The 14,222-nt window shown below is 39.2% G+C and overlaps 1 protein-coding gene across 3 annotated transcripts in view; it reads left to right on the top strand.

The window, feature by feature from the left end:
• The window catches only part of LOC114302261 (uncharacterized), a 30,862-nt gene extending 16,880 nt beyond the window's left edge, over positions 1-13,982 (top strand). For all 3 annotated transcript variants that reach the window (XM_028247253.2, XM_082887645.1, XM_082887641.1), the window contains 4 exons: positions 8,455-8,665; positions 9,330-9,621; positions 12,745-13,192; positions 13,280-13,982. In XM_028247253.2, coding sequence (XP_028103054.2) covers positions 8,455-8,665; positions 9,330-9,621; positions 12,745-13,192; positions 13,280-13,849 — 1,521 coding nt within the window. In that variant the 3' untranslated portion in view covers positions 13,850-13,982. The remainder of the gene's footprint in view (positions 1-8,454; positions 8,666-9,329; positions 9,622-12,744; positions 13,193-13,279) is intronic.
• Positions 13,983-14,222: the final 240 nt, after the last annotated feature.

Here is a 14,222-nt window from a genome sequence, read left to right as displayed (position 1 = left end):
CTCAACATCATCCCCTATGAGTACAATATCTTCCACATAGCTAACAAGAGCTGTCGTCTTACCATGTGAGGAGTGTTTCACAAACAAAGTATGATCAGTTTGACTCTATTTGAAACCATATCTCAGCATGACTTGAGTAAACCTCTCAAACCAAGCCCTAGGAGACTGCTTAAGGCCATAATGTGACTTGCGTAGTCAGCACACCTTTCCTTTGGTTTTAGCATCCTCAAAGCCTGAGGGAATGTCCATGTACACTTCTTCTTCCAGATCTCCATGAAGAAAAGCATTTTTCGCATCAAATTGTTGGAGAGGCCAGTCAAGATTAGAGGCAAGAGAGAGAAAGACTCTGACAGAGTTCATCTTAGCAACAGGTGCAAATGTCTCCTGGTAATCTACTCCATAAGTCTGAGTAAAGCCTTTAGCCACCAATCTAGCCTTGTAACGTTCAATTGAACCATCGGCTTTGTGGTTCACGGTGTACACCCACTTACATCCAACAGTCGTTTGTCCTTAGATAACGCAGCCAATTCTCAAGTGCCATTTTTAGCAAGGGCTCTCATCTCCTCCATCATGGCATGCTTCCACTTAGGCGTAGAAAGAGCATCCTAAAAATTAGAAGGAAGACTCACAGAAGAAACTTTATAGGAAGAAGACAAATTAGTATAGGAGACAAAATGAGAAATAGGATGTTGAGTACAAGACCTAACCCCCTTCCTTTTAGCAATAGGAACATCTAGATCAGAAAATTAAAAAAGGATTGAGTTACCTAGAGGTTCATCAAAAGGAGAGGATTCTGGACACTCATCAGAAGTAGAAGATAGCACTGGAGAATCTGAATTGGTCTCTTGTACCCAAGTAACTTTCTGTCTATCTTTGTCCCTGACATACACTTTGCCGTCTTTCACTGCGGATTGAGAGTCCTCAATAGTTGGGTCACCAATGATAATACTCTCAACATTCTCAATGGCTGATGGTAGTGATACAGGAGTCTCACTAGCTAATGGTAGTGATACAGGAGTCTCACTAGCTGATACAGGAGTCGTATCACACTAAGGCTTCCCCTGAAGAGATGACTAAGACACTGGGGAGGACAGGAAGTAGGATTGAGATTCAAAGAAAGACACATCCATAAAGACAAACCATTTCTGAAAGGGAGGAAGATAACACTTGTAGCCGTTTTGGGTGGCGGAGTAACCCAAGAAAACACACCGAAGAGACCGAGGATCCAACCTATCACAGGTAGGAAAATGGTTATGAACAAAGCACACACACCCAAAGGTTTTGGAAGGAATGGAAAAGATAGGAGATTGGAACCCGAACAAAACCTGACGAGGAGTTTGTTTGTGAAGAACCTGGGTAGAAAGACGATTGATGAGGAAGGTGTCAGTAAGGACCGCTTCCCCCCAATATGATCGAGGAACCCGCATTTCAAAGGACATAACGCGCAATATCAAGAAGATGCTAGTTTTTACGCTCAGCAATACCATTCTGCTAAGAGGTATTGGTACAAGAAGTTTGGTGAATAATATCATGAGTGGCAAAATAGCTAGCAAGGCCAGAGTCAATGTATTCCTCCCCATTATCAGAATGCAAAATTTTGACAACTGTCCCAAACTGAGTGCAAATCATTTTATGGAAATTTTGAAACACAGAAAAAACCTTACATTTGTCCTTCATAAGACACACCCAGGTGGTCCTAGAACAATCATCAATTAAGGTAACAAACCATCTTCGACCCTTTAAAGACACAAAACGAGAGGGACCCCATACATTAGAATGAATCAAAGAAAAAAGAACTAAAGTTTTATCAATAGAAGGAGCAAAAGAAACTGTGTTGTTTGCCAAGTTGACACGACTCACAGTGAAACTCAAAAACATTATTTTTCAAAAAAACAGAGGGAAAAAGATGCTTAAGTAACAAAAAAGATGGATGCCCAAGACGCGGTGCCACAGCCAAATGTCTTCTTTTGTAGATGGGAACTAAATGGATGAATGAGCCAGCTTGTTTGCTTGATCTAGGATATAGAGACCATTCTCGTTTCTACCACTGCTAATCATTTTTCTCGTGATAAGGTCTTGAAATAGACAATGATCAGGAAAAAAGGTCATACTACAATTTAAATCCCGAGTAATACGACTCAAAGATAAAAGATTAACACCAAAATTGGGAACATGTAGTACATAAGACAAAGGAAGAGAAGCAGTGGCATGAATTAAACCTTTCCCAGACACAGAAGAAATGGTACCATCAGCAATTTTAACTTTATCCTATCTTGAATAAGCGGTATATGCGGAGAACAAATCAGAAGACCCAAACATATGGTCAGAAGCACCAGAATTGATAATCCAAGGCAGCGTTTGATGAGAGAGGAAAGCACTTGTAGAATAAGCTAAGTTACCTAAATGGGCAATGTTACCTGAAGATGAACTAGATGCCCTAGCAAGTGGCGAAGAGCAACCTCCAACTCAGAAGTAAAAAACCCAGAGATATCAGCATATGGAACAACTGGAGTTGTGGACTGTGGCTCAACTGTATCAAAATGATGGGCTCGGGCATTGGGCCCTCGGCCTCGAGACTGACCGGAGTGACCCCCTCGAGAACTAGAACGGTCTCCACGACCCCTAGATGGCTGCCCATGCAACTTCCAACAAGTCTCACAGGTGTGGTGATGGCGACGACAAAAATCACAGAAAAGGGTATCCTTCTCAAAAGGAAGACGGGAACCATGATCCCCATCTATAGAGAGGGCAGAAACTAGGGCAGATTGATTAGAAGAGGCAGCCGGAAGCATAGCAGAACGACGACTCTCTTCATTCTGTACATAAGCAAACACTTCTTGGAGAGAAAGAAACACATCCATACCAAACACACGATTTCAAACAAGATCAAACTCCACATTCAAACCTTCCAAAAACTTGAAGACCCGCACTCGTTCAACAAATTTCTGGTAACCAGCAGAATTAGTGGGACAGATAGGCTTATAGTCCTGAAGATGATCAACTCTCTTCCAACCATTGCTAAGGAAAGTAAAATACTGGAGGATAGTTATCTCACCCTGAACGGACCGGTCAATGGAGTGTCGTAACTCAAACGTTTGTGAGAAATTGCCTTTGCGGTAATATAATATCCTGTGCTGTGTCCATAGACAAGTATCCCTCACCAATATTCGGAACCATGGAGTGTATCAACTAGCCCATGATAAGAGAATTGGTAATCTCCCACTGATCATTGTTAGAATTTCCCATCTTTACCTTCACCTACTCCACTACACACTCCACTTCACCTACCTCCACTTCACCACACACTCCACTTCACCTAACCCACTATCACCTCCACTACACCTACTACCACATTTTCTTCTATATATAGATCGTATAGGAATTGTAATTAATAAATCAATATACAATCAATCAATAATACATCAATTTTTAACATGGTATCAGAGCAAGGTTAAGACCTTCGTATTTCTCGCTTCACCGGCGGGCGGCAACCTTGCCTTGGCCGCCCGCCGGACCTCAACTTATTCCGCTTATTTTCTACACATACCTTCCCATCATTGCCCAAATCCACCACATGTACTCATCTTCCCCTATATACACCGCCAGATTCCTTTAATTTTGCCTGGAGAAAGTTCCAAGTTCCATGTATCTATACCTCTCTGTGTGTTTTGTCTCTGTGCCATTTTGTAGAATTTGGCTGTGTACTCTGGGCTTTGTTGGTTCTGTTGATTCAGATAGATTCATAGAGAGTTTATGAGATGAGTTTTCTCTCCAAAAAAAAAAAAAAAAAAAAAAAAAAAAAAAAAAAAAAAATACCAGGGCAGCTCATGAGGCTGTCGTCGTCCTTTAGTGGCACATCAGAAGTAGAATCAGCAGCAACACTACTTCTTGGTTTCAAATATTTTTTCGCTAGAACTGCTGATCTTGTTGACGTTGGTGTGAGCAATTCCAGATGGTCCAACCCACTAGTAATATTATCTTGCTTGTAGCAGGTTGTGGGCTTGGTTTTGTCTCTGACATTAATGTTGGCCTAGGAGGTGTTGGAAGACAGCTCTTCGTGGTTTGGGTATTACTATTATTATTTACACACGCTGTTCTCTCTCTCTTTTTTCACTTTTCAACCCATGTGCACTTGTTTTTATTCTACTTTTTGACAGGTTAATGGATTGACCCTATCAACCCATGTGCGCTTGTTTTTATTCTACATTTTATTATTATTATTATTATTATTATTATTATTATTATTCTTATTAAAAAAAAAAAAAAAAAAAAAAAAAAAAAAAAAAAACCACACCCAGCAGAGGCAACATAAAATAAACTAAAAACATATCAACACACTGCTGCAGCAGTAGAGAAAAAAGGGCAACACACATTACACTTGCTTTATTTATTTATTTATTTCTTTCTTTATTTATTTCTCTCTTTCTTTCTTTATTTATTTATTTCTTTTCATTCCTTTATTTATTTATTTGTTTGTTCATCCACCGCCCACATCCCTCACTTTATTTAAACCTCCTTTTATTTTAGTATCTACTCCACATACTCATCATTCTTTTCCCCACTACAAAATATTATACTAGCCTTCATGGATTCCCCTGGCTTCCACCACTTTATTTTATTTTTTATTATTATTATTATTTTCAAAAAAAAAAAAAAACACACAAAAACAACCACACCCACAGTGGGATTTTTCTTTTCCCTTCTCTACTCTACTGCAGGTCTCTTCTTCTTATTTTTCTCTTGGGTGTCCCGTGCCAGTCCAGCCTCCGTGCTTCCTAGACCACCAAGCAAGTTGCCTCCTCCCTGCTCCTCCACTGTAGCATATGGTGGCCCTCCAAATCGGAACATCACGGTGGCCTTCCGCTTCAGCTCCTTGTTTTCTGCCCTTAGCATGCTTATCTCTGCTCGCGCATCCTTATACATGCGTTGGAGCAGAGCCAGCTGGGAGTTTAACTGCTGCACCTCATTTGCCCTACTCTGCAGCCGGTTCGACAGGTTTGTGACCGCCGTCATGCTTTCCACACATACCTTCAACGTATACTGATTGGCCTCCACATCCGACAGCACTGCCATTCTTTGCTCCACAGACCGCATCGGAAAGTTCAACGGAGTATACCCAGCGGTGTTTGGTTGAGGTTCCAGTGCCACCGCACCAGTTCTCTCTCTCGTTGACTCGTTGAGGTCGGGAAAGAGGGTGAGCAGTCCACGGGAAGACGAGGTCGAGGCCATTTTTCTGGGCAATAGAGTGTTACAGCGTATTACAGAGTTTCTCTCTCAGCACAACAGTGTTACAGCCTCTCTCTCTCAGCACAACGAAGAGTTTTACAGAGGATTTCGCAGTTTTTTTTCTGCCTTGGCCTCAGGCTCTGTCATGGTTAAATAGCCGAGGCAGCCACGCGCATCGCGCGCCTCTTGACGCCCGACAAACTGGCACGCCTTTTCATGGCACATCTTTTGATAAAGTGGACACGCCTTTTGATGGCACGTCTTTTGATGGCACGCCTTTTGATGGCACGCCTTTTTATGAATTGGGCACACCTTTTGAGGGTGCGACTTTTTAAGGGTCCGACAAGACTCTGTAAACTGTCCCGACATTGATTCCGGTTAACTCCTTTATGGGTCCGACAAGACTCTGTAAACTGTCCCGACATTGATTCCGGTTAGCTCCTTTATGGGTCCGACAAGACTCTGTAAACTGTCCCGACATTGATTCCGGTTAGTTTCTACAAGGGTCCAGCAAGACTCCGTAAACTGTCACAACATTGTCTTCTACAACGGTCCGACATGACCCCATAAACTGTCTTCTACAACGGTCCGACATGACCCCATAAACTGTCTTCTACATCGGTCTGACACCACCATACAGTGTCCTCTACAACGTTATGACACCCCATACAGTGTCTTCACCAACGGTCTGACACGACCATACAGTGTCTCCTATCCTTTTTTATTTTTATGTATTTTCTTGTTTTGTTACTCTCTCCAAACTCAAGTTGGTTAGTTTCTCTCCTCCTTGAGTTTGCGGGGGGCTGTTAGAATTTCCCATCTTTACCTTCACCTACTCCACTACACACTCCACTTCACCTACCTCCACTTCACCACACACTCCACTTCACCTAACCCACTATCACCTCCACTACACCTACTACCACATTTTCTTCTATATATAGATCGTATAGGAATTGTAATTAATAAATCAATATACAATCAATCAATAATACATCAATTTTTAACAATCATAACCCCGCATTGGTGATACTGGGAGCCTGAACACGCCCATTAACATATCCCATCTTCCCTTTGCTCTTCAAAAATATAGTCAAACTCTGCGACCACGCTATATAGTTCTGACTATTAAAGAGAGGTGGTGATTTTTTGGCCAGGATTGAGGGAGTCGGTCATAGTAGTAGTCAAAACAGGACTTGTGCCTTGAGTAGTAGGCTGCGAAGTAGTAGACTCACTAGTCAATCCCGCCATGAGGACTCTACTACGGAACCCTCACAAACAAACCCTGGGTGAATCACAAACCTGGAAGATGGGAGAACATAACAATGAATTTAAAACGAATTTAAGAGAACATTTTTTTTTTCTTTTTTGTATTATGAAGACAGACAGAGAGAGATTAAGAAGAAAGAGTTACATGAAGATGTATTACGAAGACAGACAGAGATGAAGAAGAAAGAGTTACATAAAGATGTTAACGAAGACAGACAGGATTACGTCAGTGCATACCCTGGGTCTCCAAGCTAGCCGACATATCAGGGTTGGAGAAAGAAGGCTCTGACGAACCCTAGGGTGTTGTTGAAGCCCTAGGGGCTGCGCCTAGGACTGTCGGAGCCCTAGGTGGCTTCCATTGGGGCTGTCGAAGCCCTTGGAAGGGGCGCCTGGTGCTGGCGGGGCCCTAGGGGAGGGGGTTGTGGCTAGGGTGGTGGTGCAGTGGTGGTACTGTAGGCTTGTGGCTAGGTTTTTTTTTTTCTTTATTTTTAGAGTGGCTCTGATACCATGTGAGTTTTGAGAAGAGAAAAGTTAAGGTATGAGTGGTATCCCATATACTTTTATATTAAATCATAAACATAATTATAGGAGTGAGTTACGGCCTAAATAAAGGCCCATTACAGCAAATAATGATACTGAATAAGAATAAAATAGGAAATATCCTAACACATTCTAACAATAACCAGTCATGCCATAAGTAGTAATGACCAAATGAAAGGAATGCTACGAAACCAAATAATTGGTTCCATCCAACTTCACATAATTAATTTGAAGAGGGGAGCTATAACTCTTTGCCGAGGGCTTGTGCACCCTTGGGGATTAGTCAGTCTTTGATTCAGACACCCCAATGCCAATTAAAAAAAAGAAAAGAAAAGAAAAGGGGGAAGTTATATCTAAGAGTCCCCCCATGACTTAACCCAGAGGATTATCATAGGGATCTTACCATCGTCCACCATACATACAAAGTTGAATAATACACCACCACAATGAACTGGTTCAAGAGCCTACAAACTCAACAATCAGAATGAATCTTTGCAAAAGAATGACAATACCCAGCATACATAGCCTTAGAGCACAAAAACATCCAAGAGGGTTCGAAATCAAGAAGAAATATAGAGTGTCCGTTGAATCAAAATCCAACAAGAACCAAAAACCGAAGCCAATGAGTGACTAGAAACACCAAGTTGGTATGCATAGAGGCTGACCCAAGTTTGGAACCGATCAAAGCAGGTCTGGATCAATAGATCGAAAAAAAAGGCTACTTCTCTCTCTCTCTCTCTCTCTCCTGAGAAATAGGAAAATAAGACTAAGAAAACTCAAAAAAAATGAGATTTTTTTTGAATTTTTTTTTGAGATTACCCTAGTAGATCATACTGGTAGTTTTTTTTTTTATTTAAATAATTCTTAGTATTATTTTTTTATATCTTCGGATGGAAGAAAAAAAAACGAAAAAGAAGAACAAGAAGTGTTCTTGGTTCTGATACCAAAGTTAGAATTGTATGGTGAGGATAATAGCAAAGAGAAAAAGAAAAGAAGAGTGACATGGAGAGAATAATCTGCAGAAAAGAGCGGCACCCATCAAAATTAAGGTTATCCTTTCTTATGACATATATTCATACTACTGAGAAGATGAATACAAGAATACCCTCAACTCAACTTAACAAATTTTAAGAATTTCAAACTTGTTATTTGGAACAATATATAATATTGGGAAGATCATAAGAAGAGGAAGTTTCACAATATTTTTATACAGTTACTTTCTTCAAATTTTTATTTATTTTTTTTAAATTTTATCTCCACTTTGTGCTTTGACAGTGTAGAATTTGTACTTGCGAAAGTTTGAAAACTGCTTTGAATGTTTCAGTATTTCATGGAAAGATTTATGCCACAAATATGTACAACCCTCTTTGTTTGGTCTAAGTGACTATTAACTTTTTTCTGATGCTTATACTTGGACAGGTTATTAATAATGACAAAGCTAATGCTGCTGGACTAACACTAGTTAACAGTGTAAAAGCTGATTCCCCTGTAGAGTTGCCCAAACCTAAACCCGAACCTCAAAAGTTGCGTGGTTCTAACCCTGAAGCCTCTACAGAATTGCCCAAAGTAGGTTCATCTGTGGTTCCACCAGGTTTTTTTGACAATAACGAGCCAAAGAGGCAAAAAACTGGTAAGAATTTATCAGGCGGTTAATCCTTTCTTTTCTTCAGGCCAAATCTCTGTAGACAACAAAAGGATGCCTCTAGCCATTTTAGTGATATGCTTGTGGAACTATACAAGATAGGTCAGATTGACTTTTGAAAAGTACTGCATTTGCCAAGAACAAATATTACTATGTTTCTCCAAACAGAATACAATCAGATCCAGATGAGACATACAGCCTGTACTTGAAGATGTCAGCTGTAACTTCATACGATGTGATTTGATGGCATATAACACATAGCAAAGTGGGGTTTTCTACTCTTTCTAATCGGTAATTGTGCAAAAATCATTATCTACTCAAGGGTAGCATGGTGATGCAAGATTGCATGAATTGGAGAGTGTTTAAAAATTCAAAATTTTTACTGAGATAACGGATGAGAGTTGTGGTTTTCTATAAAATTTAATAATTTTATTAGTTTGCAAAATAAGAGGCACTTGTTGTCTCTCAGGATTATTGTGTATTATGAGTTCAACACTGCTTCTGCCATCCTGCAACTTATTTGAATGAGCTTCAACTATTGAGCTCTGTGTTGTAGCAAAAAATCTATTGAGTATGAGTTTTGGGGTTTACAGTTAGGCTAAATCTGTGAATAATGTTTTTGGGGTATTATTTAACTTAATGGTGTTTCTAGGTATGAATGTGGCCAAATTGGGGAATCCTAATTCATACAATAAGCCAGGTGGTTCTGCTCAAACTCAAGTGGCAGAACCATTCAACTCAGAGAGTAAGATAGATACACTTTCCGGTGCCAAGGTTGTAGAGGGAAAAACGAATGAAATTCTGCCTGACAGGGAGTGTACACAGATATCAAAAATTATTGCTGGTTCAGAAACCAAGCAAGCGAAGGGACCTCTCCCTGAAGGATTCTTCGATGACGAAGATGCTGATCTACGTGCACATGCACCTGTAAAGCTAGATGTCAAGTAAGTACTTCTGTTTAGACATTCATCTTGATTAATCTTATTCTTTTGATTTATGGTGTGATATTTCCTTTTTATCGATGCAATATTACATTAGTTGGATCATGATGATCTTTAATGCTTTGGACAAGTTGCCATGTCATTCTTTTCAATGTTTCCCACTTTCAATTTCTTTTCTAGATGATTATATCAACTAGAGAATCAAGGCTTGAAGTTGTGTGAGGTGAAGGTGTTGTAAGAAACTTCTATATGCCCTCACTTCTCCGTCCCCGCCCCTGCCCCCGCCCCCGTCCCCGTCCCCGCTTTGTGCAACTAAGAGTTGGACATGAAATACACTCTTGGAGAACTACAAAAGAAACAATAGTTAGAAAACCAATGTTGCATGTGCTGTGCTGATGCAGAGTTGGTAGACCATTTGTTTCTTCATTGTTTCGTAGTGGTTTGCTCTCTGTTCGGGATCGTTTGGGTGCAGCCTAAGGGGGTGCTAGAGATGTTGTGGAGTTGGCAAGGGGCTTGGGTTGGTCAGCGACGGCGATGGCGACGGCGACGGGTGTGGCTGTTGGTGCTTTTTGTTTGATGTGGCTGGTTTGGTTAGAGCGGAATCGTTGTACGTTTCAAGAGAGTTCTCATTTAGTGGTGTGGCTTGAAAATAGATTGCTCGTTACCTTGTATAGTTGGTTGGAGAGAAGGGTGGATCCGGATTTATTTGTCTTCTTAGATATTTTGGATGGTGTTATTGGTTAGGAGCTTTTAGTTGCATTTCTCGATGCTTTGTAATCTTTGTATCATCTTGATACTTTTTTAATAAAATCTTATTTATTTATCAAAAGAAAAAAAAAAAAAAAAAGTTCAGAAACATGAGCAAGCACTAAGAGGGGGGGGGGGGGGGGCGCAGATAAGAAGAGTATCTGGTACACAATACCTTGTACAAGCAAGAAGGGTGTGGCCTCTACACGTAGTTCCGTCTCAGATTGGAAACAATGTAGAATGAAGGTCCCCAATATTAGGTCTTTACAAATATTTTATATAATTAAAGAGAAACACTAAAATCTAGCCTAATAAGAAAAGGAAACTTCTAACTTAAAACACAAGTAATTAAACTATACACGACTTTCGGGGATACTGTGTGCGCTGGAGCTGCTGCTTCCTTGCTGTTTGATGCTCTTTTTTTCTTTGGTCATTCATGCTGACATGTAACAAAATTCAATTAATTGTCTAATTTAGTGCAGCTCATTGTGCCAAAGGAGAGCCCACCTCTAGCTTCCTATAGCTTTGTCATTCACTGTACACTCGCACAATTTCCTAGCTTCTTTGCTTCAATCCATTTTAGGTGGTGGAGCTTATTCATTGATATTTCATTCACTACATAAACTTTCATTTGATACTACCTGCAGCTGGGCCCACCTATAGAATGTAATGAAAACCTTTTCTTCACCTTTTGCTCTACAATTGTCAAGTTTGTCTACAAAAGTAAAATTAATCCATTAAATTCACAATTGAACATAAATTGAGAGAATTAATATGAAAAAAGTGCATTAATGATAAAAACAATAACAGACTATATAATTTAAATATTCATCGACTGACCTTCTATAAATCACTGGAAGTACTCATTTACATTGTAAGTCTTCGATTTATCATCTTCTAAGAGGTCTTCCCAAGTTCTGTATTTGAATCTCTAGTACTTCTCTCTCTCTCTTGGATAGACTACATCTCTCCATAGTCATCCTCTAGACCTTCAGTGTCTAGCGTGTTTTGCCACTCTTTGATGAACCTCTTACCCTAGGTCAGTTTCTCCCTTTTAGGCTACAGGTAGTCCTTGTGGTTATGCATTGGGTATCAACATAAGAAATTAATGCTCGTGGTGCATAACCGAACACACATGATTGTTTTCTTGCCTTCTTGCTTTTTTGGTTTTTTTTTTCCCCCCCGATTAGTTCCTTTTGATGGCTGAACATCCAAAAAGAAGAAGAATAAATTGGGTACTTACTACCAAGTTCTTATTTAAAACAACTTGAGCATTAAAATTATGGTTGTGTGAGGCAGTCAAGGCTCATTGTTTTTGTGGGACAACATGAGAAAAGAAAAAAAAATGCAAGAAATTAGATTATGTGAAAGGTAGAGACGATTGAATCCCACTAGCCATAAATTATCACATGAGAAGATATTAGAATTTGGAAGTGATAAATCTAGCTAGCTTCAGAATATTCAACACAAAGGATTCCAGAGCCAATTAGTGACAAGAAATGATCACATATAGAGCATTATGGTAATCATAAGGGAATAGAGAGAGAGGAGGATAGAGGGAGGATTCTCATGAAGAAACTAAATGCCTCGTATGAGATGTTCGAAAATAACTCCTACCTCTTTCCAGGTTTGGCATCAACTCACTCTCCTCCACTCACTTCTTTTGTGATTAAGACCATCTTATCGGTTATGCTGGCCTTAATGACATGTCAAATCTGTAACCATTTTCCAACATTTTCGATGGACAGATAAATTGTCCACCTCTCTTGGTTTTGTATTATTTTAGATGACCTCCAATTCCCTCACTACAGCCAAGGGAGTATTGTAGTGTGCGTCTTCATTTTTGACAATTGATAATGATACATGATCTCTCTTTTTACTAAGAAGCACGTAGTATTGTGTTGAACGCCACATTTGGTCTCAATTTTTGTTTAGCAAGGATCTTAAAACTTTTTTGGCATGATTTGGTTGTTGAATGGCGTTAGACGATATCTGAAGTTAGGAATTTGGTTTGATTGGGTAGTGAGATTTTAGCTGCTTGTATGGTGTTTGTTAAATTGCTGCAATGAATATGCTGCTATGTACAATTTGAGGGCAAAGCTTTATACAGATGGCCCTGTACAAGTTTTGGATAAGCAAAGCTTTTGGATAATCTTGCTAATGCACTGTTGTTCAGAATGCTAATGCACTGGAGTAATTTTGTTGCTTGTGAAACTAACTGAGATTTGCTTGGAAACTAGTTACTGCAAATGCTCATTTTAAAACCTACTGGATGCAAATTTAGAAATGATGTTTGCTACAAGAAGACATAGTTAATTGCTGAATTACTTGCGCTTATCAAAACTTGTTCTCTGACTTTCCTTTATATTTTTCTTTAAGGATGGATTTGCAAACACAAGGAGACGTGTACACCAATCTGTTACAAGGGGGATCCAACCTTTCAGATGAATTTATGATGGAATCGTCTACTCATTTCAATGAACATGCTCAAGTGGCTGCCCAAGAATCTCAATTCTCACCCCAAATCGAACCTACTGCTAAGAAATCACAACGTGGTAGCAACTTCACTATGGAAGAAGACAATCTCCTTATATTGGCGTGGCTCAATACAAGCCTCGATGCAATGCTTGGAAATGAGCTAAAGCACAAGACATATTGGAGTAGAATTTGGGAGTATTTCCACAAGTACAGGACCTTTAATTCTAACCGTAATCAAAATTCTCTAATGAATCGGTGGTCAACGATTCAACTTGGTACCTATAAGTTTTGTGGGTACTTTGCCCAGATTGAATCAACTCATCAAAGTGGAGTGACTGAGCTAGAAAAGGTATTTAATTATATTGAAATCTATACTGGATGCAATTATCATTATGTTTCGACATACTAATTATTTTTTACTCATTTTTTTTTCCAGATTTATAAGGCGAGACTTATGTACCAGGAATTCCAAAAAACCTCATTTCAATTTGAACATTGTTGGAATGTGTTGAGGTGCGAACCAAAATGGTTAGAGGAATGTGAGAAGAAAAAACCGAAAAGAAGTAAAGCTTCAACATCTTCCCCTTCTACTCCAGAGTCGATACATCTAGGGGAAGATGATATCTCACATGATACCTTTGTAGAATTGGAGAGACCACTAGGCACGAAGGCTGAAAAGGAACAACTGAATAAACAACAGATCAAAAACTGTGCAAGTTCAAATTTTGTGGGGTTACTGAATAAGATAATGGAAGAGAAAAAAAAAGTAAATGAGAAGGAAATGGAAATCCTTGAGCAAGCATGTCTTCAAGAGCAAGAGCAAAATCATATTAAGCACGAGATCGAGCAAAAGCGACTTTGTATTGAGCAAGAAAAGCTTCAAATGGAACGATTGAAAGAGGAGGAGAGAATTATAATGATGGATACAAGTGGCTTGTCTCCAATGCAGAAAGAATATTATCATTACCGCCAAATGGAAATCCTTGAAAGTCGAAAGAGGAAATAGTAATTATTGTTGGAATGTATTTCTTTAAGCAATCTTATCATGTTTATATTGAACAATGTTGTTTAGCATTAGTTTCTTGTAAACCATTAGTTTTGTTAATCCCAAGATTTCATGATTTTGATGGTAACAAAAATAGATGAAGGGTTCAATGAGTATACCATATTTATCTGACAAAAGAAGAGCCTAAGCCTTTAAATGTTTTATATAACTCTTATAATGATTCAGATTAAAAAATCTTAAAAAACAAGGCATTTGATGATTATTTTGTGCTTAAATTTTCTTTTTCTAACTTATTTAATCCATATGGAGGGGATTCACTAACTGTAATTCAGGTAGTAAATGCACACTCCCCTCTCCAACATTTTTATTGATA

This window comes from Camellia sinensis, chromosome 1 (genome assembly GCF_055761805.1).
Source record: "Camellia sinensis isolate YWXY chromosome 1, ASM5576180v1, whole genome shotgun sequence".
Lineage (NCBI taxonomy): Eukaryota > Viridiplantae > Streptophyta > Magnoliopsida > Ericales > Theaceae > Camellia > Camellia sinensis.
The sequence above is the reverse complement of the archived record's forward strand: the minus strand, read 5'-3'. Positions and strand labels throughout refer to the sequence as shown.